Genomic DNA, 26,835 nt, shown 5'->3' on the forward strand with positions numbered 1-26,835 from the left:
AGTTGAGAGAAAAGAGCATTGTCTTTTTGTCTAGTTATTGAAAGGCCTCCAATTTCACGCCATAACGGCATTGGCTCCTCTTACAATACACGGCATCCACCACCTATTACCCACAGCCCCACATCACGACACTAATAGCGCTATAATCGTCACAGCCTATAGGTTGTCGCCCTAACGTCAACACCGATTGAAGCCTTGTTGTTTGAACTGCAGTCAACGTGCTACCACATCGCTGCCCACATCAGTCGCACGCCCCACTGTCAACGAATCCGCATCAGCTTTGCAGGAAATCCACCCGTTCGACGCTGCAACCAACTACCCCACCTTCAACGAGCGCCGCATACAAAGTCCACACTCTATGCAAGCCCTCGTCATGCCACGCCATCATCTTTTACTTGTGGTAAAAAAAAAATTAAGTGAAGCCTCAATTAAGCCTTATTCTTTCTTAAGAGACTACTCTTACGTCCACCCCCCCTTCGGCATCAACATTTCAATCCCTTTTACCTCGACGAGTTTAAAGTCTTAGGCATTTTGTGCAAGGCTAACGCAACATTTTTTTCCTTCAAAAAAACAAAGTGTGTTTAAATCTAAAATCTCTCTATTCAAGCACGCACACTTTATATATAGAATGTATACCTTGTACATCTCAACCTTGTGCCCCCATCGAGCAATGTATGACAATAATTTGTGATTTTGAGGACTAGACACTGCCCACCACTTAGGAAAGACCTTCCTCACACTTCACCGGGGTGCACCATCATGGGGCAAGATAAGAATCTTGACAAATTTAGCAGCCAAGTCTTTCACACATGGCAGGTAAAAACTAAGGGTTACTTAATGCGAAAACCGTTGCAGTCTGTCGTTAAGCCACTGTCTGAGGGCGATAGAGTCGAAACGAGGTAAAGCCTAGCGCAATTTGCGACTAATGATAAGCAAGCTCTTAGCATTTTTCTCACTTCACTTGATAATAATTATGTGCATTATCTTGATAATTGCACCTCTGCACACGAAGCATGCACCACCTTAGAACAGCACTTTGGCATTGTTGCTAACCATTCCACGATTACATTAGAAATGCAACTCTACCGATTGCTTATGGAGCCCGGAGAAGATGTGTCTTCTCTCATGAACAAGCTCAAAAGTATCACAATCAACATACCTCAAATGCCCTGTAGATAACAAAGACCAAATTGTTCTGCTTCTCAAAGTTGTACCTGACGCAGATTTTGGCCAAATCATTACAGTACTTAGAGAGAAAGGCCAAGTCCGTAAACTTGAAGATGTAACAAGCTTAAAGGTCATCAACCATAAACAAATGGTGCTTTCGTTGTCTCGTCGAACTGTTACAACCGCAACAACAAAAGAAACCTTAAGTGCACACATTGTGGAAGAAAAAATCATCTTTCTAAAGATTGTTATGAAGTCAACCCCTGTCGTATTTGTGGCAAGAACAACCACGCTACAAAATATTGCAAATTCAAAGATAACTCTTCGCACATAACAAATCACAAAGAACATTTCAAAGACAAAAGAAAAGCTAAAATCAACCTTGCCACTAAAGACCTTGACAATGACGAGATAACGACGACAACAATGTTGGTTTAATATGTGATGACATATTGTGAGCATTACATTCTTGTGTATCTTACACTCTATGGTGTGTAGGGAAGGATTGTGAGTCCCTCCACCTACTTTTGCTCAAGGGGAGGCTTGTTTGTGCTTTGCTAGTGTGTTTTGAGGAGAGGAAAATCTTGTGTGAGTGATATGCAACAAAACCCACATGGGGCTTGTTGGGATGCAAGCCTTTGTTGCATCTCTTATGAGAATAATCTCTCCACCTAGAACTCTGAGGTGTCAATAAACCATGTGAAGAACCTCTTACATGTAGACAATCCATGTGTAAAGCATAGCCCTTTGTGTTGTGCATGAGCAAACAAATAAACACCTTATGTGTCAAGAGGCTACTTCTTTGTATATGGCTGTATAGAGGCAATTTATGCTTTATAAACTAAGTCTATTTTGCAACCATCTCCTTTGTACAGTGAGCTCTCAATTCATCAATGGATTGACTCCACAATAAACATGTGTAAGCTATGAGTGGCTAATTTACCCACCTTAACTAATAGTTCCAACATCTCAAACATATTGTATGTGATCAACACCTTACTCTTCTTGTCTAGGGCAAGCCATGATGCTTTCTGTAGCGGAGATAGTGTTTTCATGCCCTCTATAGTGGGTGCTCCTCAGTGCAATGTGCATGATATCTCTTTCCACAGAATGCAAACACAGAAGACAAAGAACAACAGAGCAACAACAGTACGACTCAATAGAACCTGAACATGAACAGCATGAACATCGACAAACTCAAAGAAACCGATAGAGACACTGGCATGGCAGCACACTCAAGTCCAGCCCAGATCTCATACGTACAATGAGGGTGTCGAGGCTCAACTGTGCAGGGATGGTGCGGACGTGCTGTGTACAACTCTAGATGAGAGAATGAAAGACTCTCGATAACTGACCATACAAAAGTAGATGATGATGCGTCCCCCCGACTGGAACCAACCACTCATATGTATCTCCAAAGAGCCACCTACAGCTGGCAAATATCCCAATCCAACTAAGGTGGTGGTGATCTGGCCACGGTGTCCACTAGACCACCATCCTAAAAACTTGCCATGTGTCACTGCCCAGGCCAGAGTCCGCCCAGTGTGAACTCAGCCCAACTGCAAATAACTGCTTGTCCCATGCCAGTGACACTGTAGCCCTGCTAAAGGTTGCCCGCCACAAGACCACTCACTGTCCCAGTGAGAGAATACTGAACTAAAGAGACACTGAAACTAATAGTAAATATTGCAATTCAACTCAACTGAAGAAGAAGTTACATGGAGCAGAAGTGATGAAATAGAGAGATTGCAGAATCTGGTGAAGACTTATGGCAACCTGCCACACAGCTAGGGAGGATGAACAGAACGTAGAGACTGAAGAGGTAGGACAACCTAACGCAGTGACGCTATGCTTCAATGAACAAATTCCGATCCTAACACAGGGCCATGCTTGAGCCTTGAACAAATTCCACAAAGAAGTACCCACCATGCAATAGACAGGAGCTGAGGCCATGCTTGAAAATTTTCCACAAGGCAGTACCCACCATACTCGGCACACAGTGCTTTACACAACAAATAGGTGTTGGAACTTGGGGTTTCCGGGCTAAATAGGTGCTGGGGGATTGGGTGGGTAGGGTTAGGAAGAGAGAGAGGGGGTGAGTAGGGGCGTGTGGAGAGGGGTAGGGGCGAGGGGGGGCTAGATAGGGACGAGAGGGAAGGAAGTTGGGTAGGGGCGAGGGAAGAGCTAGATAGGGGCGAGGGGAGGGATGGGGTGGTGAGGGGGGTGGGGAGGGGCGAGTGGGGAGGGCTAGTGAGGGGGTGGGTAGGGGGGAGGAGGGAGGGAGGGTAGGGGCGAGGGGAGTGAGGGGGTGGGTAGGGGCAAGTAGTGTGAGGGGGTGGGTAGGACGAGTAGGGGAAGGGTAGGGGCGAGTGAGTGTGAGGGGGTGGGTAGGGGCGAGTGAGTGTAAGGGGTGAGTGATAGTGGGTAGGGGCGAGGGGGGTGAGGGTAGGGGCGAGAGGGCGTGTGAGGGGGTGGGTAGGGGCGAGGGGATAGGGGGTAGGGGCGAGAGGGGGAGTAGATAGGGGCGACGGGTGGAAGGGGTGGGTAGGGGCAAGGGCAAGAGAGAGGTGTATAGGATGGGTGTGGGGAGGTGGCTAGGGGCTGGGTAGGAAACAACAGACAGCAGACAAAAGCAAGAAACACAGACACAATGAAAACATAGCAGATACCACTTAAGTTGTCATAATGGCAGCAGTCCTCCTACCGCGCTCCTTCACGAGCTTACCCAGTGTGAATGCTTTTAGTAAAGGGCCAACTGATCAATCAACTTCTGTGACTTCTACGCTAGTTGTTGGCTCAAGTGGCTCATTGGGCTCAGTTACGGTAGGAACACAGGAAAAGGGTGTGACCTCAGGCCAAGGTTGAATAGATAGTCCATAACAAGGCATAGACTTGGTAGCTTCCAACCACTCTAACAAATCTTCGTATGACCCTTCAGGTGTAGTAGGTTGTCCTTGTTCAGGGTTGTTTCCATTCACAAAGAACTATACTGCACCACAGGATCCATGCCTCCTTTTGGGCGAATGGGTTGCATTGGGGAGCCAGGAGTATGTATCCACATTGCGTCGTTCTCCCAATCATGCATTGCTTTAGTATGTCGTAGCCATGGTCTACCGATGAGCAAGGGAAATCCTCCCTCAACCTAGGGAAGACGAACCACAACACAAATCCAAGTGAAAGGTGAAGTCTTGTACCTGCAGAGGCACTTTGTCCACTATGTCCACTGGGTAGACTATCTACTGATCGGCCAATGTAGCTGTGAAGGGAGCAGGGCGAGTAGGTTGTAGACCTAGAGCTAACATAGTGAACTCGAGCATCAGGTTGATGCCAGATCCACCATCCACTATTACTCCTGAGAATTGCCGCCCCAAGACGGACACGGTGAGACGAGGGCTTCTATAATCAGTGAGGGGAGCGGGGAACAGCGAGATGGGATATCATATAGGACTCTGATGGTTGCACTGGGAGGTGCCTGCCACTAGGACTGCTCCGGGGTAAAGTGATTGAATAACTGCAAGGGTGTCACTTCCAAAACTTGCATCTAATCGCAGCATGTTATAGAGGGATACTTGTTGGAAGGTGTTCTTCAAGATTGCCGCTGCTGTAAGCTTTTCTTGTTCTATCAGTGGTTTCTCTGGGGCCTTGATCTTTTGTAGATCGGAAACTGCTTCCAAGAAGGCTTCATCAATATCGGAGAGCAAAGATTTGGATTCTTGCTTGTCACTGGGTGATGGCTTGTCAACAACTGAAGGCAGGGTATCCACTGCTGTGAGAATGTGTGGGGAAGTTGAGCGTGCAGGAATGCTAAGACCGAGAGCGGCTCTCTGGGCCCGAGTGAGGACGCCCGCTGGCTCCTCGACCAACTCCATCTTATCTTGAGGGGTAACCACATGGGTAAAAGGGGGAGGCTGAGGAATGGTGCTAACTCCTATAAAATTGAGCTTGGGAAAGGTAAACTCATTCTAGACTTGACTTGGGTTCAAAGCCGTGGATGCACGAAGTTTAGGGCAATCCTTACTGTAGTGATCCTTCATTTCAGGGCAATGACCGCAGGAAGGGGACCCTTCGGGCAGGGGGGCATTCGCTTTGGTAATGATCATATTCTCTGTATTTGTAGCACAAAATGGGCCAATTCAATGGGCGAGTCAAAGGGCGAGGTGGTCCTTGCTCCTGGTGCATGGAGTTGGAGGTGGAAGCATAGAAACTTTGAGGTGATGAGGGAGCATGGGTATGATAAAAGCTTTGAGAGGGAAAAGTGCTCTGCGTACCTTGCATAGGAGGGGCTATCAGCAAAGGTGGCATGTGGTTTGGATGGCCATAGGGGGAAACCATGTTGGATGCAGGTGGTGGCCCTTGTCGAAGAGTAGGACCAAGACTTTGTTGTATTTGTCACAATCCCTTGAGGTAGTAGCAATCCTTGTCCTCATGTCCCTACTTTTCACAGAAGTGGCAGTAAACCCGAAGGGGGCATTCATGTGGAGGGTGCCGTAGAGAGCGGCATGAGCTACACCAAACCATAGCCTTAGTCTCGTGCTGAGACTTAAGCTCGTCTAGCTCGTGCTTGATCTGTTCCAATGCCTCCTGATGTGGAGGCTTCTCTTGTCTAAGAGAGAAGGACATCTCCTCTTGAAGAGCTCGTTGTAACTTTAGGGCTTCCAGTTCCCTGCGTAAGGAAGTTAAGGGATCATAAGGAATTTCCAAAAACACTGAGGGGGTCTCTCCCTGAGGGGAGTTGGTGAACAGCTTCCTAGCTCCTTCTATCCTAGTAGCAGCGGCGACAAACTCCTCCAGAGTGGCGTGAAGTCGGAGACTCTCTCGGAGTTTTTGCTGGGAAATTTTGGGAAGAGCGTTCTCCACCCACTTCTTAACCATAGATTCACCCGGTTGCTAAGGAAGCTCGGCCACCAGAGACTTTGTTCTGGTCATGAGCTCTGCAAAAGTCTCATTTGGCTGGAGCATGAGGTTTGCCTGTCACAAGACGGGCACAACGTGCCAATAGAAAAGAACAGACAAAACAACTTTAAGCACTTCAAATAACAACTGAACTGAAAGAAAGAGAGGACACGTGACACGGAGTGGCGGAATTCCATCCCAGAGAGTATTGGCCCCAAACCTTACAGTACAAGCCGGTACTCCAGACTCTGCACCTTCTCCAAGAAGCATGCTAAAGAATGAGCCCTAGCCTCATGTTTATAGGCCCTAGGCCCCATAAGCAGTTTTACATGAAAAGCCTTCAAACTCAGAAGCTTCTAGTCCAAAAGCAATGCCAAAAGCTGCCAGCGTCAATCCGTATAGCCTGCTACCTCATCAGCCAGCGCAAAACGCGAAAATCCGTACAACCTGCCACGTCATCAACCAACGTAATTTTTTCAAAAATCTACCACGTCATCAACAAGTACGCAATTTCTTGTGTGTGTGTGTGTGTGTGTGTGTGTGTGTGTGTGTGGGGGGGGGGGGGGGGGGGGGGGGGGGGGGGGGGTCCTACTTTATTTCTTTATGTCACTTCGGGCCCCATCGAGCGGGGTACCGGACTTCTTCTTTTGTTACTTGTTCTTCTTAGAGTTTAGGCCTCTCGATCGACATGTGTAAGTTGACACCCTTCTTCAAGGCTTTGACACGTCAACAGTTTGTAACATCTCCCCTTCTTGAAAGAGAGTAATCGTCTGCGATTACACCATATCTGCAAAACAACTCAAGTTAGCTCAAAAATTTCTGAGAGTCACTCTGAGGGACATTCCAAGGCACAATCAGTTTGCTCTTTTCGTTAAGGAGTTAGCTTCTCCTTTCGGCTCTTTCGATCTAGGAGTTAGCTTCTCCTTTCGGCTCTTTCGATCTAGGAGTTAGCTTCTCCTTTCGGCTCTTTTGATCAAGGAGTTAGCTTCTCCTTTCGTCCAGATCGGAACTCTTGATATTCCGGCGTAGTAAAATTAGCCATCACACCCAGACCGTACTGATCTTCCACGGGTGTCTTGATGCACTAAAATTACATACCCAGGCAATCTCATCCAATTAGGAATATTCAATAGTTGGCACATCACAATGCAACACAAATGCTTACATATGCATGTTACAAGACACAACAAACAGCGCTGCTGAGCACTCCCCCGAGACAAACACTCTACGGTATGAAGCTACTCAACGACTACCTCATCACTCCCCCCACAAATAACCTGAAAAGGTCCGGGCCATGAGCTCAGAGGACTGTACAACCAAACGCTCCCCATACCGCAGTCTCTGCGTCGCTTGGAGGTTCAAGCATACAACCAAACGACCCCAAGCATCTGCCTGCGTCGTCCGGAGGTTTTCTAGCATACAACGGAACGCTCCCCAGGCATCGGCCTGCGTCGTTTCCGAGGTTCAAACAATACCAAATTAGTATTTCTCATTTCTCCACCCGGGAGTACAATCACCAATCAATGAAACCTGTATTAAAACCAGAGTCAAAACAGTTCAAATAGGCACCAAGACAGGTTAAAAACAGATAACATCCATTTCAAACAGATCCCAAACAAGATCTCAGATAGATTTCAAACTTAAAAAGCAATCTCGACATCAATCGAGCTCGAAAATTCAACTGACTTTCCATCCTAAAACTTGCACCAAAAAAAATAGGGTTAGCTTCATTCCATAGGGTCGTAGCCGAGCACAACATGGTCCATCAGCTCTTGGACAAATAGTGTTTCTTTGGCGGCGATGGTAGTCCCAAGATAACAATCAAACTGGACCTCCAAGGTCATCTGCTCGTGAAGAGACATCTACGGGGAGATGTCGAAAAATTTCAAGTTATAATCTGCTAGGGTTTCCATGGCAAGCATTTCAGGATACCCCACTCTGCCAGAAGTTGCACTCCGAAGGAAGATGTCAGAAACCATATAACTTCGAGCAAAAAAAAATTTGAAAGCTTGCCAAGTACTTGGAATATGCTGCTTGGTAGGTATCAACATGTGCATGGTACTGTCTCTGAGAAAAACAACGGCTCGAAACAAATCTTGGATCCTTCTCTTGCAAGTGATCTTAATGGCTTATGCCCTGTAAGACATGAGCGGTGAAGACGGGAGCGCACCCGATGCGCGATGAAGGGTGGGAGTGGCTAATAAGTCAGGAGTCGGAACACGAAGCTAAAATTTCCAATGAGCTTTTCAAAGTGCAATCTGGCTCTGTCTGCTCCTGTTAGGACCGGTATGCCTTCAGAAAAGCACACGCCTGATGCTGTGATACCATTGTCACAAGACGGGCACCACGTGCCAATAGAAAAGAACAGACTGAACAACTTTAAGCACTTCAAATAACAATTGAACTGAAAGAGAGAGACGACACGCGACACGGAGTGGCGGAATTCCACCCTAGAGAGTATTGGCCCCAAACCTTGGCACCCCTTTCGGTATTTCTTTATATTCCATCAACACAGTACAAGCCGGTACTCCAGACTCTGTACCTTCTCCAAGAAGTATGCTAAAGAATGAGCCCTAGCCTCATATTTAAAGGCCCTAGGCCCCAAAAGCAGTTTTACATGAAAAGCCTTCAAACTCAAAAGCTTCTGGTCCAAAAGCAATGCCAAAAAGCAGCCATCATAATTTACGAAAATCCGTAGAACCTGCCACGTCATCAACCAACGCAAAACGCGGAAATCCGTACAACCTACCACGTCATCAACCAGCGTAATTTTTTCGAAATCTGCCACATCATCAACAGCCTACACAATTTCTTGTGTGTGTGTGTGTGTGTGTGTGTGTGTGTGTGTGTGTGTGGGTCCTGCTTTATTTCCTTATGTCACTTGGGGCCCCATCGGACGGGTTCTCTATAAGATGGTAAGACTTCTTCTTCTGTTACTTGTTCTTCTTAGGGTTTAGGCCCCTCGGCCGACATCTGTAAGTTGACTCTCTTCTTCAGGGCTTTGACACGTCAGCAGTTTGTGACATTTGCCAACTCATCCAGGACCTTCTCGTGAAAGTCCCCTGGTCTGAAAGCTTCATAAAACTATTGTAGTAAATTGGCCCAAGTCACAAAGTGGCTCTTTGCAAACTGGCTGTACCACTTGTTTGCTAAGCCATCCAAGGTAGATGGAAAGAGTACTAAGTAGGCATCTTCTCGGTTGAGGCCACAACCTCTATAGAGAGACAAACCTCCGGGCATGGTCGCCAGCATCCTCTGTGGAGAGACCCTTGACAGTCAGAAACTTAATATTCACCTTAGCTAGAACGTTTGTGAGCTCCTCCATGGCTTTCTGTGCAAGAGCTTGTTGCACTGGAGCTTGCTGTAACACGAGAAGTTTATTGATGGGGGTGACTAGGGAGGTGTAGAACTGGTTGAGGGACTAGAGGGAGTTGCAGGGGAAGGGCCCGAAGGTAGGCGTAATGGGGCTGGTGGACTTCTACTTGGCACGAAGGGTTGATGCTTCCTGTGGTAATACTTCAGAGGACTTAATAGTGGGCTTTGTCGCTCTTTTGACTGCCTTGTATGTGTCATGCAGTAACCAAAAGCCCACCCAAGCTTTGGGCACGAAGACCTTAACTTGGTGAAAACTCGTCCAATCGCCACTAGACCAAGGCGAGAGAGAGATTATACCACTTGGCTGGACCTGGACAAGAGAGACTAGACTAAGGCGAGTGACTGGACCACTTGGGTGTACCTGGACCAGAGAGACTAGACCCAGCCTGGCTAGACCTGGACGAGAGAGGACTAGACCCAGCCTAGAGATTGCTAGATCAGGACGAGAGACTAGACAAGCAGGTCTAGACGAGCAGGTTGAAAACTAAGCAGGTTGAGGGAAAACCAGACCGGACCAAGCTCTGACCTATGCGACCAAACCGAGTGATACAGAGAGTTTAAACCAGGTAGCTCCTCGACTCGACTTTCGACGGAGTGAGACTTCATGAGGTCCCACCGGGCATGCCAAAAATGAGAGCACATGTAGCGGAGATAGTGTGTCGTACCTCTATAATGGGTGCTCCTCAGTGCAATGTGCGTGATATCTCACTCCACAAAAAGCAAACGCAGAAGACAAAGAACAACAGAGCAACAACAGTACAACTCAGCAGGACCTGAACATGAACAGCATGAACATCGACAAACTCAAAGAAACCGATACAGACTCTGGCATAGCAGCACACTCAGCTCCAGCCCAGATCTCATAGGTACAGTGGGGGTGTCGAGGCTCAACTGTGCAGGGATGGTGCAGACGTGCTGTGTACAACTCTAGATGAGAGAAGAGAGACTCTAGATAACTGACCACAGAAAAGTAGATGATGAAGCGTTCCCCCACTGGAACCAACCACTGATATGTATCTCCAAAGAGCCACCAACAGCTGGCAGATATCCCAATCCAGCTAAGGTGGTGGTGATCTGGCAACGATGTCCACTGGACCACCATCCGTAACACTTGCAACGTGTCACTTCCTAGGCCAGAGTCCGCCCAGTGTGAACTCAGTCCAACTGCAACTAACTGCTTGTCCCATGCCAATGACACTGTAGCCCTGCTACACTTTCGAAATATATGCTATAAGTTCACTTTTCATATGCAGCTAATGAACAAGCAGAACATATGTTTGTCCCCCAGGTATATGCCACGAGTTGCCCTTCCGTAATGATCAAGTCATAAAGATGTTTGTCGCCAAACTGGGGAGCAAAGACCACTGGATAAGCCATGATATTGGCAACCAATGGCACAATTCAATCAGATTCTACTCCCTTTCTCGATGCACAGTGACAGTAGACAAAACACAGAAAACAGAACTGACATAATATTTGAAAGTTTTGCCCAGCGAAGATACAAAGTGACCTTTCTTTAGTGCTTGAATAGGTCTAATGGAAAGTTATGGCTAACCTAAGGCTTAATCATTTTTTAGTGCACACCAACCCCAATATCCCACCCGCCATATCAAAGACCAATATTTATTAACAAGTCCCATGGCTCACTTACCACCTAGCTCTAGCAAAATAAAGCCTCAAATTTAACCCATTGCCCCCCTTGGATTTAAGAGGCTCTCCTGATAATATAGAAAGCCCGTAACTGCCATAAAAACAATGCATCAATCACCTTAAGAGGATATGTTCACCTTGGATTTTTCTTTGAAACAGATGTCAAACTTACTTGCACAATTCATCACTATGTTGCAAGAAACATCCACCCATGCCTAGGGGAACTCCATCTCTCCATTAATAGAGACCGTCCACGTTTCCTTGGACAGGACATGTACAGTTTTTACGGGCCCTCAAAAAAGCACTATGTTTAAAAGTGATGTTTGATAATGAAGTTGTTTTGAGACTAGGCCACAATTTCAACAAGGCATAGATTGTAACTAACAAAATCATTGAATTATGAAATTCAGCCCCCATGGACCTCTACCTGCAGCGTAATCCATTCGTAGCCTAGCAGGCTGCAGACTTATAGCCACCACGGTGAACTCAGGCTTGAGATTAATCCCTGAGCCTCCATCCATAATAACTCCCATTATGTGCTTTCCAAGAGCAAATACTGTGAGGCAAGAACTACTAGAGTCCGTGAGAGGAGCGGAGAGGTAATTAACGCATTATTCCATGTCATTAGCTATGCAAAGGCCTCATCTGCTTATAACACAAGGTTCTCTAGATCGTTCAGAACAATTTCTTGCCACTCTCCTGGTTAGAAGGCATTACAGAAATTCTTTTTTAGGCCAGTCTCCTGTGAACTGGCTATACCCCTTGTTGGACAGGCTATCCAATGCTGAAGGAAAGAGCACAAGATATGAATACTCACGATTAAGACCGCGCCCCCGCGTAGAAAGAGAAACCTCGTGTCATCATCATCAGCATCCTTAGAGCCCTTGAGGGTTGGAAACTTTATGTTTACTCTAGCAAGGATGTTGGTGAGATCTTTAGCCATAATCGTTGGCCTTGCTGATCAAGTGGATTAAGGGGGAGTAGATGGACTAGGTGACGGAGGTGGTTGTAAGGACTCCAAGGGTGTAGGTGACTTGGAGAGGTCAACAGAAGTCACAAGATGTTGAAATAATGGTGGTGGCAGGAGCCGCCTCTGATGATAGTGCTTAAAAAGGACTCCTAAGAGAGCCCATTTTGGTGTTCTTAGACTGCCTAGGTCACACATTAGCTCCTCAAGTTGTAAAGCAGTAGTGTCTTCCTTCCACTAGATGACCACCAGACAGATCACCTAGACCAACTAAGTTCAACTATAACCAGCTTGGACGAGTAGACCAGGACAAGAGGAAAGGATGAGAATGAGAGGACAAGAGGAAAGGACACCTCGATAGGTCAAGTTCACAGGCAGGTTATGAGGAAAGTCCAAGTAGATAGGACAAGGGGACTCCATACATAGAAAGAACGAGTTGGCAGGACGAGAACAGGTAGACAGGAGGAGTAGACCAGCTTGCAATAGTCTAGCTTTGAGCAATTTAAACAAGTCCAGCTATATCGACCTTGACAAGACTTCAGTTGCGGTCCACCAAGTGTGCCAAAAATGACAGCACACGGAGCAAGAAAATTGTGACATGCAATGCACGCTCTTTGGGTACCTCTCAAAGCAGTGCTCAATGAAGTACACCAAGAAAATAGCGATGCCAACTGCACAAATAACCATGAGCACAAACTGACTGAAGACACTACACACTGGTACTCGAAGGCCAGCCAAACCCATCACCTCAGAACAAGGTGCTATATGGTGTAAATTTTTTGTTTATGCATGAAAATTGGATTGAAGAATGCTTTATAGGGCGAAATCGGCACGTCTTATGAAGTGGACATCTATTCACAACAAGTTGGACACGTCCTCAAAACCAGTCCACACTCTTTGCAGTCAGTGGGGTTCCTTTAGAACAAGACATGATTCCCGGTTCACTTTTCCTGGACAGTGCCGGTGCAATTCCCTTTTCTTGTTTGTGTTACACAGAGAGTAGAGTGCCATTACTCGCCACTCCAATGGTTATTCCTACAGGCCACTGTGATGTACATATTCATGCAACTACTGTATCTTCTCCAGTTTTCGAGCTCTCATGCTGTCCGGCCTTATTTCAATCTTGGAGATCTCACCATGCCCAGGAATACAGCACTGTTTTTTTTACTCACATAAAACAACAGACGGGCACTTTAATTGGCGAGAAAAGAACACTCATGTGTAAGAAATTAGAATGTATATAAAGTCAATAAGCAAGAGGAAGGATTCCTTCTAAGAGATAGTGAATCCACAAATGTTTGCCATATGCAAAGCATATGAGGTAAACTACATTTTTAGTTCCACATACAGGTACTATTCAACTTGTTTGTAATATTACGTGTAAGAATGTATGTAAAGTCAATAAGAAAGAGGAAGAATTCCTTCTAAGACAGTGTGAATCCACAAACACTTGCCATATGCAAAGCATATGAGTTAAACTACGCTTTTGGTTTCCACATACACTGCCTCCATACTTACAGATTTCCATAGCTATTCTTAGCAAAAGCTCCTCCATGATGTCCCGCATACATGAAAAGAGATCCCGAATGCTTCAGAGTCACCTAGATTTGAAACAAGCAACGATGCATTAGTCACACTGTAGCTCCTTTAGCTTCTATTGTTCATGAGTGCATCCCTTCCATGTAAAACTATTATCTGTCACTTGTAGATGTCTTGTAGACTTGCATGCGTAATTATGACACATCATTCTTAGGCAAGGCAAAACGAAGTGTTAAGACTGCTGGCCCAGTCATGGGCTAAAATTGAATCCACGCTAAAAGTTTTCATAAATACAGACCAGTAAAAGTTTCCATAAGTACAGATCAGTCTCACACATACACAAAATGTGAAATATGCAGGTTTAACAGAGTAACCTGGTCCACTGAATGCAGCAACCTGTAGCTTCCATTGCACTTATTCTTGTGTTCTTAGCGAAGCAGAATTTTCTACCTTGTACCTTTCCTTGGATATAGACATCAAGGTCTCTACCTGTTCAATGGAGTAACCTTAAACCTTACGTTGATTACATGTAATATGTACCTTGCCTTATGTTGGTCAGCCTCCAAGTGAACTACTTAATTAATATCCTCCCGGAGAAGATGAACGGAAGACATTCTCCAGATTGTTCATCATAAAGAGTGCCATAACTGGTAAGATAACTCAAAATATTGAGTTGAATTTATAATTTATTCCCCGCTATGGGTAAAGGATTGGCACCTTATCCAGATTGCCTGGACAATTATCTGGAAGCATTACAAATGAGAATACTATTACAAATGAGATTGGCTGGATGTTGCTCTGGAAGCATTACAATGAGAATACCAGTTAGAAGTTAAAGGGATGTTGCTAAATTGGCTATTTCTGAACTACTAATTTAATAAATTTTAGTTTGTTTTGGAAGATCAAAGATAAAATCCATAGCAATAACGTGCTCGCTGCCTGCTGTGCTCGCCCACCCCTCACCCTCTCGCACTGCCCTCCCCACAGCCCGTGCTGCCCTGCCCTGACTCTTTCAGCCCCCACGCTGTTCCTCCCACCCCTCCCGCTGCTGCCCACTTGCCCTCAGCCGCCATCCCTCAGCCCCCCTGCCCGCCCGCCCCCTTTGTGCACCATCCATTGCCCCCATCCCCTTTTAGGCCTTGCTCTGTTTAGCCTCGTCAGTGGTATTTCTTGGACTCTACTCACCGGAGATTCTCTACTCCACCCCAAAGGGACTCTCAAGAAGCCCCCTCGCCCGACCCTGCACAGCCCACCATCCGACTTGCTCTTTCGCCGACACAGCAAGCCAGCCTTGCAGCGGAGGTGGAGCGTCTGTCAGTGGTATTTCTTGGACTCTTGGACTCTACTCGCCGGAGATTCTCATGCTCCACCCCAAAGGGACTCTCAAGAAGCCCCCTCGCCCGACCCTGCACAGCCCACCATCCGACTTGCTCTTTCGCCGACACAGCAAGCCAGCCTCGCAGCGGAGGTGGAGCGTCTTCAGGCGACTTCCGTCATCTGCAAGATCATCGGCACCCGACCTAGCAGAGGAGAGGTGTGTGTTCTCCTCCAGGCCCACCTTTTAGCAAAGGTGGGCAAGATCCTCGACATTCAGCTTCTCGGCCGCGGCTACTACGAGATAGAGTTTGAGACCCCCGAGATGGCGTCCAAGGTCATTGCGATGAGCCCTCTAGCCATCCGAGCAGCTCGAGCTCATTTTCCACAATGACACCATGGTTTCGACCCAGCTACCGATGTTCTTGTCGAGAAGGCAGACCTTCCTATCTCATTCTGCTTCCTCGGCTTGAGGAGAGAGTACCTTCCGCTCCTATCCACGATTGGCTCAGAGATTGGGACTATCCTGGAGACACCTCATACGACACCCTCTGTATAACTGCCAAGGCAGCTGGCATACCCTTAGACTTTAGTACGCGTTCTGGTTCAGGACACCCACACCCTCCCGAAGGTCATTCTACTACCTCGGGTGAGTGGTGGTTGGCTCCGCCAGAGTGTGGAGTATTCCGGCCTCTCGAATCAGTGCTTCATTTGTCGAGAGATGGGCCAGTCCACGCAAGACGCCCCGCCCTTCACCTCAGACTCAGCCCCAGCCTCCTAAGGAGGGCCAGCATCAGCAAACAGAGACACTAGATACTCAAGCAGCTTCACCCTTCGAGCTTGGGGCCCAGGCAGAGCAGGGCTGGCAGTAGGTCTGTGGTCAACATCGACAGGGCCCACCACATCAGCCTCGCCCTCCGAGTGGTCGCCAGGCTCCAGGCCAATAGCATTGGGTCCACCACGTCAGCCTGGCCCTCCGAGTGGTGGCCAGAGGCTCCAGGCCAGCAGCATTGGGTTCCCACAGGGAACCGTTTCAATCCTCTTCAGCAGGACGAGGCCCCAGTTATACCCTCCACCTCAGCCTCACCATCGAAAGCCCCTCCTCCCCCCCAGTCCTCCTCCCCCCCCCCCCCCCCCCCCCCCCCCTCCTTCCCCACCCACTAGCCCCTCTACTTCCTCTTCCCCTCTCGCTCCTACCCCCCAACCGGCCCATCGGGCTGGACCCTCCTGGGCTGCTAGGAGATCTCTTGGCAGTGCTTTGCCTCGAGTCGCTTGGCGAGAGAGGGACAGCCTTTCATGCGAACCCCCCTTCTGGTGCAGACATCTCCCTTTGCAGCAGTTCCTCGTGGACTGACGAGCTCCGACATCCGGCGTAGGTGGGACTTCTTTGCCTACGACTTCACACGCTTTCTCGGCGACTCTTCACCAGACTTTGAGGCGGCTTGTTTCAGAGTTCATCTATTGTTCCTTGCAGCAAGAGGGACACAGGCCTTGGACACAGCGGTTGGCTTCTCATTTCACTTATGTGGCAAGGACCAATCTGAGTGGACTCTGGACTCGGTGACAGATTGGCTGCAGACCCAAGCCTTCGAGTTCTCTCACCATACGGGAGACTTGGGGGTTACAGATCTGGTACAGACTTTGTGGCCGTTGGCCAAGTTCTCAGTGACACCTCTAGACACGGCAGGATGTAGACACGTTGTGGTACACTTCTTTTCCGACACGTAGAGCCCACCATGCTATGTATACATACATGAGGACTCCTGGACAGGGGAGGTTGCCTTGCATACCGCACGCTCTTCTTGGGCTTGGGCTAGAAAGTCTTTGCAGTCTCGCCTATCTCGGGGACGCTCGGATGCGGATTACTCCCCATCCAAGCCAGCCTCGAAGATAGCACGGCTGGCTGCTGTTGCAGCATCGGTTCTTTCTCGTACTCCATGAGGATTGTCTCATGGAACGTGCACGGATTAGGTGGACCCCAGTTTCAGCGCCAGCGGGGTCGATTGCGTCAAGAGCTTCAACGATGCCTTGTGGGCGGAGAGATTGATCTTCTTATGCTACAAGAGTATCATCTTTGTGAGAGCCGCATTAGAGGATGTGGTCAGCTTTTGCGTGGTCGATATGAGACTTTTTGGTCAACTCCATTTGGACTTGGTGGTATCCAGAGAGGGGTATGTATGACTATTGCGGACTCATGGCAGCAGGCCGCAGAGGTATTATTGTGCCTGGCCAGGCTTAGTGGATTACTATGCACGTTCAGGGTTGCCTCATTGACTTCCTGAACATCTATGCGCCCAATGTGGCAAGTGCACGTGCAGAGTTTTGGTCTCACATTGTAGAGTCTCTACCGCACGTAGAACAATGGTGCATTGGGGGTGACTTCAACATGTTGGAGGATCCCTTTGACAGGATTGGAGGTAGCCATGCTACTATGCACGGGGCTGAGTTGGCAGCTTACGAAAGTCTATGTATGACCTTGCACATTTCGGATGTTTGGCAGCACTCTTGCTTTGTGAGACCCCCAGACAGCCTGGCCTTCTCTCGCTCGGACTGCAGAGTAGGAGGAATGAATCTATCTCGAATGGATCGCTTCTACGCTAGTGACCACATATGTGACATGGGTGGATCTGTTTGCATTTTGTTTGGGACATCTTTTTCAGACCATGCACAAGAGATCCTCACTGTGACAGACACACGGAGGAGGGGGAGCATGAAGCTACGCATGCCTGAGAGGATCTTGTTGGACTCTGAGTTCAGAGAGCGAGTGATGGCTCTCTGGACAGAGTGCTTGGATACGCAGGACTCCCCTGCTGACTTCTAGAATAGCCTTTGGACTTGCTGAGCTTAGTCACTTTGTCACAAACTGAGGACGTGGCATGACCACCCGCGGGCACGGACAAGCTGACGTGGCAGAGTGCCACGTGGAAGCAGTAAGGAATTCCACAGTTAGCGCTGACATGCTGACGTGGCCGACAGTACGGATTTCACTTGTTCGTGCTGATAGGCGTGCCAATCTTTGGGGCAAATCTCTCTTGGCACGGAATTGCGCCGAGCTGTGTCAACTCTTGAATTGTGAAGTGTTTTGAAGTAAATCTCTATTTTGTCACGACAGAATCTAGACTTGGGGTGTCCAAGTCTGTTGAAGTGGTATCAAAGCGCGGCCGATTTCTCTTCTACTAGGGAATCCAATCCCTTTTCTCGCGACACCTATGGATTCCGAAAAGAATCAATCAACCTCTTCTGCAACCGCTAAAGTGGGTGGAGGCAATACGGCAAATTCAAGCGACTTAGCAGAAGATGAGTACGGGCCACCTCAGCCTACACAGTATGAACTTTTGGAGATGCAACGTCGACAACAGGTAGACAAGTACAAAAAGCAGATGCTTCAATTTGCTAAAGATCCCCAATTTGCAAAATTTTTGACCCAGCAGTCGATGGCTGAAGTGCATATTGAGTGGCAGAGAGCCACCGAACCACCAATCAAACTGGCAATCAAGAAACCTCCTACTCCGAGGATGTTTACTGAAGAAGAACTTCGAGAGGTGGTCCAGACCTAGATCAGTTAGCTTTTGGACACGAAGAAGCAATTGAAGAAGCGCAAGAAAGGCCTGCCAGGGGAGTTACCCCTATCTCGTCCTGAGGACCATACTATTGATCTGATTCCAGGAACCACACCACCAAACGCGCCACCTTACCGTGTTAGCCGAGCCCAAAAAGAAGAATCATGAACCAAGTGAAAGACCTTGAAAAGGGTCTCATCCAGCCTAGTACTTCACCCGACAGTTCTCCGGTTTTATTGGTACTAAAGAGAGACGGATCTTGGAGGATGTGCATTGACTATAGAGCTCTCAATAAAATCTATCAAGAGCACATTTTCGATTCCAAGGATTGATGATATTCTTGACCGACTTCAAGGATCCTCTTGTTTCAACAGGATTGAATTGAAAAGCAGATATCATCATATCAAAATCGCTCAGGGAGATGTCTACAATTCAACCTTTCGGACAAGCTTTGGTTTCTACGAATTTTCGGTGATGCCTTTTGGACTTACCAATGCTCCAACGACTTTCAACCGAATGATGGATAGGATTTTCCGAGAGCATCGACCTTTTGTGGGCACTTTCTTTGATGATATTATAGTTTTCTCCAAGGATGAAGCAAAGCATCGACGCCATCTGCTACAGATTAATTATCAATGCCAAAAAGAGCGAGTTTTTCTTGCCGGAGATACACTTCTTGGGACACATCATCTCACCAACAGGAGTACAAATGGACCCGTCCAAGATTGAGACTATCCGCGATTGCCCAGACTTGAAGAATGTTTATGAAGTTAGAAGCTTTTTGGGCTTGAGTTCTTACTACCGGCGGTTCATTCAGAAGGAGTCCCTTTCTCGTGAGGGCCGACAGCGGTGACTGCTTTTCAAACACTTGAGGAAAAACTGACTACTGGACCAGTGTTGTCTTAGCCAGACTTGCAAAGCCATTCGAAGTTTATTGTGATGCTTGTGGGCGTAGTCTGGGAGCGGTCTTGATGCAAGAAGGCCATGTGATTGCTTATGAAAGCAAAATCTTTTCAAGGCCAGAATTGGTAGCACAAATTTATGAGGAAGAGTTATTGGCAGTGATCCATGCTCTTACTCAGTGGCGACATTATCTACTCGGAGTCGATTTCACGGTCTTTACTGACCATAAGAGTTTATGCTACTTCTTGTCACAGAAGCAGCTTTCGGAAAAGAAGGTACGGTGGGCTAACATCTTGTCACAGTTTCACTTCCAGATTGTCCATATTCAGGGACAGAAAAACTTAGTGGCAGATGCATTGTCTTGGAAGCCCCTCGTCTTGGCTATTTCCGCAATCCATCATAGAAGCTTCGAGGATATGGTTGATCAGTACGCCACCGATCCGGATTTATTCAATGTGTTTACTCGGATACAAATAGGGAGATAGTGTCAAGGTATTCCATACGGGATGGCTACTTGATGAAGAAAACAATGTTGTGTGTTACACAGCAGTTGAGGGAAAAGGTTTTGACTGAGTGCCATTGTCCACCTTTTACGGGTCACCGAAGCATTGATAACACCTTGAAAGGTGTGGAGCGTTATTCTTTTGGTCGAGACTCAAGAAGGATGTGGACGACTTTGTTCGCAATTGTTTAGTATGCCACAAGGTCAAGTTTGACAGGCATAAGGCACAAGGATTATTACAACCTTTACCCATTCCCACTCGCCCTTGGGAAAGTATTGCAATGGATTTCATCTTTGATCTCCGGAAGACACAGAGTGAGCACGATGGCATTTGGACTGTCATTGACAGGTTTAGCAAGCCTTCACTTCATTCGAGTGAAGAAAACAGTCAAGCCTGACCAATAGTCTCCGACAAAGATACCCGATTCACGAGTTTGTTTTGGAGGGCTATTTGGGAGAACATTGGCATGCGGTTGCAGTTCTCGTCATCATTCCACCCACAGACAGATGGACAATCTCAAATTGCAAATTCCGTTGTTCTGGATTTATTGAAGTCTTACATCTCTGATCAGAAGACTAAATGGGAAAAAAATTTGCCTTTTGTGGAATTTGCCTACAACAACACGGTTCACTCTTGACGGGGAAGGCGCCATTTGAGATAAGTGAAGATGCTCAACCGGGATTTGTCCTTGAGAGATCCTAAAGACTCACTTTTTTGTATCTTGAATGAAGGAGAGTTTCAATATTCAATATTCTTTTCTTTCGTTTGCAATCGGATGCTTTGCATCAACCACTTTTATGAGATTGTGCCCACACAAGCCCCTCGCCTTTACTACTAGGCAAACTCCCATGACATTATCAATATTCTATTGAGAACATCTGCTACAATGTTATAACAACCTTTGCAGTATTTAGCCAAACATCACAATCTTGAAGGATGGTGGCCCATTGGGCCCTTTTTGACCCTTCAAAGTTGTTTGATTTGCGATTCGTTTTAAGCTTTCGCTATGAAACACAATGTGAAACTAAGATGTCTCCACTTTTTAAAGTGTACACTATAGCATAGAGTCCCCTTTTGCAGTAGGAAGAGTAATGGTTTGTACAGTTGAGTTTTTTACTCTCAAAAGCCTATGGTCTATTAGGTTCCACCCTCTCTTAGCACTAAAGACAAGATTTTTGAAGCCAACTAGTACACGAGGGACTTGGACACTGCTTTTGCCAAGGTCGACGAGGCTTTAGAGAAATCTCAAGAACGACATAATAAGACAGCATATCGACATCAACGAGACTTGAAATTAAAGGAAGACGATTGAGTGCTCTTACGTTTTGGGAAGGCACGCCTAAGGAAACGAAATGGAAAGGAGCGGCTTTTTCCAAACCTTAGCATGAGGTATCATGGCCCTTTCCAGATTAAAGAAAAGATAAATGATGTCTCCTTTCGACTCAAGTTGCCCGATACTTGGAAGATTCACAATGCATTCCATGTGAGTCTCTTGAAACCTTTTAAAGGTGAGGTAACAGTTGATAGGGAGCCTAATGAGCAACCCGAAGTGGAAGAGAGCGGGGACATACTCGTTCTTGAATAGATTTTGGCACACAAGGAAAGAAAGATGAAAGGTAAAGTGATTCGGCGGTTCTTGGTTGAATTCAAGAACTATCCGACATTAGATGCGAAGTGCATGGAGGAGGAGGACCTACCAGATACTCCTTAGATTTTGGGACTTTACCTTGAAGCATTCGGTTTAGCATCGTCTACTCCGATAGATCCCCGAGATCAGCAAGGTTGAGTCTGGTGGAGAGGGATTGCACAAGAGGGGAGTCACTCCGCTCCTTTGTCAACAGATTACCTCGATCGAATAAGTTCACTGATGTCCCCTTTGGGTTTCAAGGATACTGCTAGGCTGACAGTATTGTGCTGTATGACTTTACGAACGAAATTCCCAAAATTGAATATGATTGATTTTTGTACTCTCTCATTTCACCTGTTTGAGTGCAGGAACTCAAAGACGAAATGACTGCACCATTTCGGTTTCATAAATCTCTATAGACGTGATCGCAATAAGGATTAATTAATGGGGCACCAGTGAGGTCCGGGATGGATCTAGATGCAGCTACTAAATACGTTGCTGGCAGTCATGGTCTGAGATTTGGAATGAATTTCTCTGCGATTGATTTGCCATGTGATGTCATGTGCCGTAATGTGACTGTCGTCTTTGTATAAGTGCTGGATATGTCGTGTCTAGTGTGTCGGTACTTAGAGTCAATGTCTACTAAATTGGTTTATGGCCTCTCTGTTTTGCAGGCGTAATCGAGGGCAATTACAATTCTTTCAAGAGGGGGCAATGTCACAAACTGATGACGTGGCATGACCACCCACGGACACGGACACGCTGATGAGGCAGAGTGCCATGTGGCAACAGTACGGATTTCCGTTGTTCGCGCTGACATGCTAACGTGGCAGAACTGTATGGATTTCCGCTTTTTGTGTTGAATGCTTTTACTGGCAGATTTTGGGAACACTTGCTTGTGGGACTCAATTGCTTTTAAATTTCATGCTTCTGGGGCTCTGCATTTAGCACCCCTTGTAATGTTTATAAGTGACCCAAGGGGGCTCACTTCTCAGAGCATCTGGACGCAGAGTCTTAGAGCAAGCACACGCGAGAAGTTGTACTTTGCTCAAAAGATAAATTTAAAAGAAATACTGAAAGGGGCGCCAGTAGTGGATACGAGTAGTGGGCATTTGTGGGAGGACTTGTGTCATAGATCTTGACCCAGCAACTCTTGAGACAGGCCACTAGAGACTTTGGGCTTGGCAGAGCTGCCCTCTGGAACGAGCGCAGTGGGATCCTGGAGAGTGGTTTTGCAGAGACCCTTTCTCTTCAACCGACCACCTAGGGATCCGTTTCTTTCAGTACATTGTTCGATTGGGACGTCACATACTGGCAGCACGGAGAGAGGCTCATCCTGTTGCAGCACTTCATTGGCAGGAGGAGGGTCTCATAGCTGAGTTCTTGTCAGACTTTTCGGTGAGGTGGTGGGACTCCAAACAGCCCCGGCGAGTCACTTTGCTTCAGTGGCTACTTGCACACAGAGCTACAGCAGTGGGAAGCGGAGCTTGTCACAACCCGATGACGTGGCATGGTGGCATGGACAGTCTGGCTGAAACTACTAACGTGGCCGCTGCCCTAAAACTGCTAGCGTGGCACTGCCGTAAGGATAGCTCGTAAAAGTCGGCGCGAAATGTGGGAGGCTGACGTGACAACAATGCACGGCACTTTGCGTTTAGCGCTTAGAAAAGTTTAGTGCTGGGAAAAGCTTACGCTGGGAAAAAAAAGCTTACGCAAACTTTGAAAGATGCTTTATTGAACGCAAGAGATAGAGAGAGTTAGAGCTTTAATTTATTATAGCTTGCTTTATTGCCAAAAAATGGCTTCAGAGATAAAAAAGATGGAATCTGCTTTATTTTACTAAGCTTTTGAGTTTACCAGCTTTTGGGCTATGCTTTTGGCATCCCTTGTAACCTTTAAATACGTGGGCAAGACCTCACAACTCAGAGCATCTGGACGCAGAGTCTGAGTGTGAGCGCCTGCCCGCACGCTTGTACTTTGAACACAGATTAATACAAAAAGAAATATCGAAAGGGGCGCCAGTCTCTGGGGCCAATATCTCTAGGCACAAAACTCCGCCGGGCCAGTGTCGAATCAATTGTGAACTGTGAATTGTTTTGAAGTGGTTATTTGTGCTGTCACGGTAGATTCTCGACTTGGAGTGTCCAAGTCTATTACAGTGGTATCAGAGCACGGCCGATTTTTCTTCTACGGGAAATCCGATCCCTATTTTTTTTCTGCGGCACCTATGGCTTCAGGCAAAGATCAGTTGACTCCCTCTGCATCCGGGAGCTGCGGGAAGGGATCACAACGAAGATTCAGGTAAGGAGTATGGCCCACCTCGGCCTACTCAAGCGGAGCGTCGAGAGGTGAAGCGTCAACGATTGATCGGTGACGCAACAAAGATGATGCTCAATTTTGCTGCGGACCCAGAATTTGCAAAATATATGAGCGAGACCTCTTTCGATGAGGTGCATACGCAGTGGAAGAAGACCACAGAGCCACCCCTCAAACCGGCTCTCAAGAAACCTCCTACGCCCAAGATGTACACAGAGCAAGAATTAGAAGAGGTGATTGATGCACGAATTGCTCAGCTTTTTGACGCGCAAAACAAAGATAAAAAGCACGACAAAAAGCAGAAGAAAGGCGCTGACTTCCTGGGTTATTTGGGTCGTCAGTCGACATTTGAAAGGGCAAGAAAGCAAAGAAGCGTGTTCCATTTGAAGGAGTACCCAGTTCTTCTTCTTCTTCTTCTTCTTCTGACAGTTCTTCTAGCTCATCTAACTCGAGCGAAGAAGAGAGAAAAGGCAAAAAGCAAAGCTTCGGGAAGCCAAGAAAAAGGCAAAGAAGCCTAAGTCTCGCCCCGTGGTTGACAGTTCTACGGAGGACTCGTCTTCAGATAGTTCGGACTCGGATGACAGTATCTTTGATGCAAAGAAGAAATTTTTTTATACAGCCAACCCATATGACTTTCTGGAAGACAAAAGCAAGAAAGCCCGAGAGTTTAAGAAAGATGGACAGTCAATTAAATTTGACACGTTTTCTGGTTATAGAGATGCTTCAAAGGCTTTGTCGCTTATACAGCAGTCTGACATCGCTTTCTCTGGAGGATGCTACTCAAAGCACACTAAGATTCGGAGAGCTGCCTCTTACTTCAAAGGGAATGCTCGAACTTGGTGGTCTACGCTTCTATTAAATAAGACTGCGCCAATTAAATGGCTGAAATTCAAGAGGCTTTTTATTTCTTCTTGGCTGACTCGAGAGTATGAACGTGATATACGAACTGCTTGGAACCATCTTTGGATGACCAAGAAAGATACCGTGGACGCTTATTGCAAGAGATTCTGGAGCTCTTTTCTACCCGCCTCTTCATTTAAGAAGATCTCGTTCAAGGAACAGATTGAGCGGTTTACCTTGGGTCTTCCTACAGAGATCCGAGATCATTGCTTTGAGCTTCCATCCAGGAGTTGATGAGTCATGCGAAACGGGGTTTTGCCATTCACTCACGCAGTTTGACCTACCCCACAAATGAGATCATGACGCAAAGAGCCGAACAAACTTCGGACGAGAGTACAGAACTTTGCCGAGCTTGGGGCAGAGTGAAAGATCAAGAAGCCCTGATCTTCTTCGATGGAGGAGCCAAGGCCAACTTCATTTCACCGGAATTGGCGGCGTGGCTCGAGATCACTCCCGATCAGATGGGACCACTCGCGGAGGCAGTTCTAGCGGCACCCGGCAGGGACATAGCCATTACACCTGTCATTGGCAAGCTTCGGTTACATTGTCAAGGGTATTTGGGACATGAGGACTTTTACATAATTCCTTTGGAAGGTTGTGATGTTCTCTTGGGAATTCCCTGGTACAACAAGAACAACGCCGTGGTCAATGAAATCCAGTCAGTTTGTTTACTCGATCTTTTTGAAAGAGTTGAGTGATAAAGATAGGACAAATATGTATGAACTTAATAAAGAACGCCAAGATTGTCTCCACTCTCATGCCGATTGCTTCTCAGAGGGCCTGCCAGGCGAGTTACCACATGCTCGTCCTAAAGATCATACCATTGATCTGATACCTGGAAGCACACCACCGAATCGGCCACCTTACCGTGTGAGCCGAGCCCAGAATGAAGAGATTATGAACCAAGTGAAAGATCTCTTGGAAAAGGGTCTTGTCCAGCCGAGTACTTCACCGTATTGCTCTCCAATGTGAAAGCGCGAAGCAGAAGGTACCGGTAGGTGCGCGTCGCAATGTAGTGCAAGATTGGGGCAAGAAGAAGGAGGCGGAGTACAGCAGAGAGGAAGCGCTAGGGATCGAAGCAGGGAGAGAGAGAGAGAGAGAGAGAGAGAGAGAGAGAGAGAGAGAGAGCTCATGTTTTTGGGAAAACTCAAGTGAGTTTTGGGTTTTCCCACTTTTAATATAAGTGACTTTTAAAAAAAATGTGTCGAGGTTCAATGTGAACCTGGACAAAGTATAAAAATATACAAAACTGGGTTATTTAGGCCTTTAACCCAACAACCTCCTACTTAAAGGCATAAATGAGGCCTTTAAGTTAACCAACTCCCACCTACTGTATGCAATGCTCATGTTGAGCCTTAGCAAGACTCTTAGTGAGAACATCTGCATGGTTATCCTGTGTATGGATCTTAGTCAAGGTGACTAGACCATCCTCCAATACCTGACGTATGAAGTGGTACCGCACATCTATGTGTTTGGTACGTGCATGAAACATTGCATTTTTGGCTAAATAGACAGCACTCTGGCTATCACAACCCAACAGGGTGTATGAATGAGCAGGCATGCCAAGTTCTTTTGCAAGTCTGTCCAACCAAATGGCCTCTTTTGAAGCCTCTGTGGCTGAAATATATTCAACCTCAGTAGTACTCAATGCCACAATTTTTTGTAACCTAGAACACAGAGAGACTGCACCACCAGCAATGGCAAATACATATCCACATGTCGATTTCCTGGTATCCATGTCACCTACAATGTCTGCATCACAATATCCCTGCAACTCTAAGTCACTTTTTCCATAACAAATACACTTTGATTGTGTACCTTTCAAATATCTCAAAATGCATTTGACAGCTTCCCCATGCGCTTTGCCAGGATTCGACATGTATCGACTAACAACTCCCACTACATAAGCAATGTCGGGACGAGTAGCAACCATAACATACCAAAATCAATTCCTTCTTTCAGTGCATATCCTTTTGCAACCAATCTTGCCTTGTACTCGGGTTTATCATCCACAATATTAATCTTATATACCCATTTGTTAGGAAGAGCCTTTCTCCCTTTAGGCAATGGCACAAGATTCCAAGTATCGTTTGCATACAAGGATTTCATTTCCTTTTGCAT

General features: G+C 46.8%; 1 protein-coding gene across 1 annotated transcript in view; it reads right to left on the reverse strand.

The window, feature by feature from the left end:
* The window catches only part of LOC147459722 (tRNA ligase 1-like), a 265,347-nt gene that overhangs the window by 179,258 nt on the left and 59,254 nt on the right, over window positions 1-26,835 (reverse strand). Inside the window, exon 4 of the mRNA XM_086510947.1 lies at window positions 13,571-13,653. Coding sequence (XP_086367073.1) covers window positions 13,571-13,653 — 83 coding nt within the window. The remainder of the gene's footprint in view (window positions 1-13,570; window positions 13,654-26,835) is intronic.

The sequence above is a fragment of the Adiantum capillus-veneris genome, chromosome 4, assembly GCF_014529385.1.
Source record: "Adiantum capillus-veneris isolate H3 chromosome 4, ASM1452938v2, whole genome shotgun sequence".
Taxonomy (NCBI): domain Eukaryota; kingdom Viridiplantae; phylum Streptophyta; class Polypodiopsida; order Polypodiales; family Pteridaceae; genus Adiantum; species Adiantum capillus-veneris.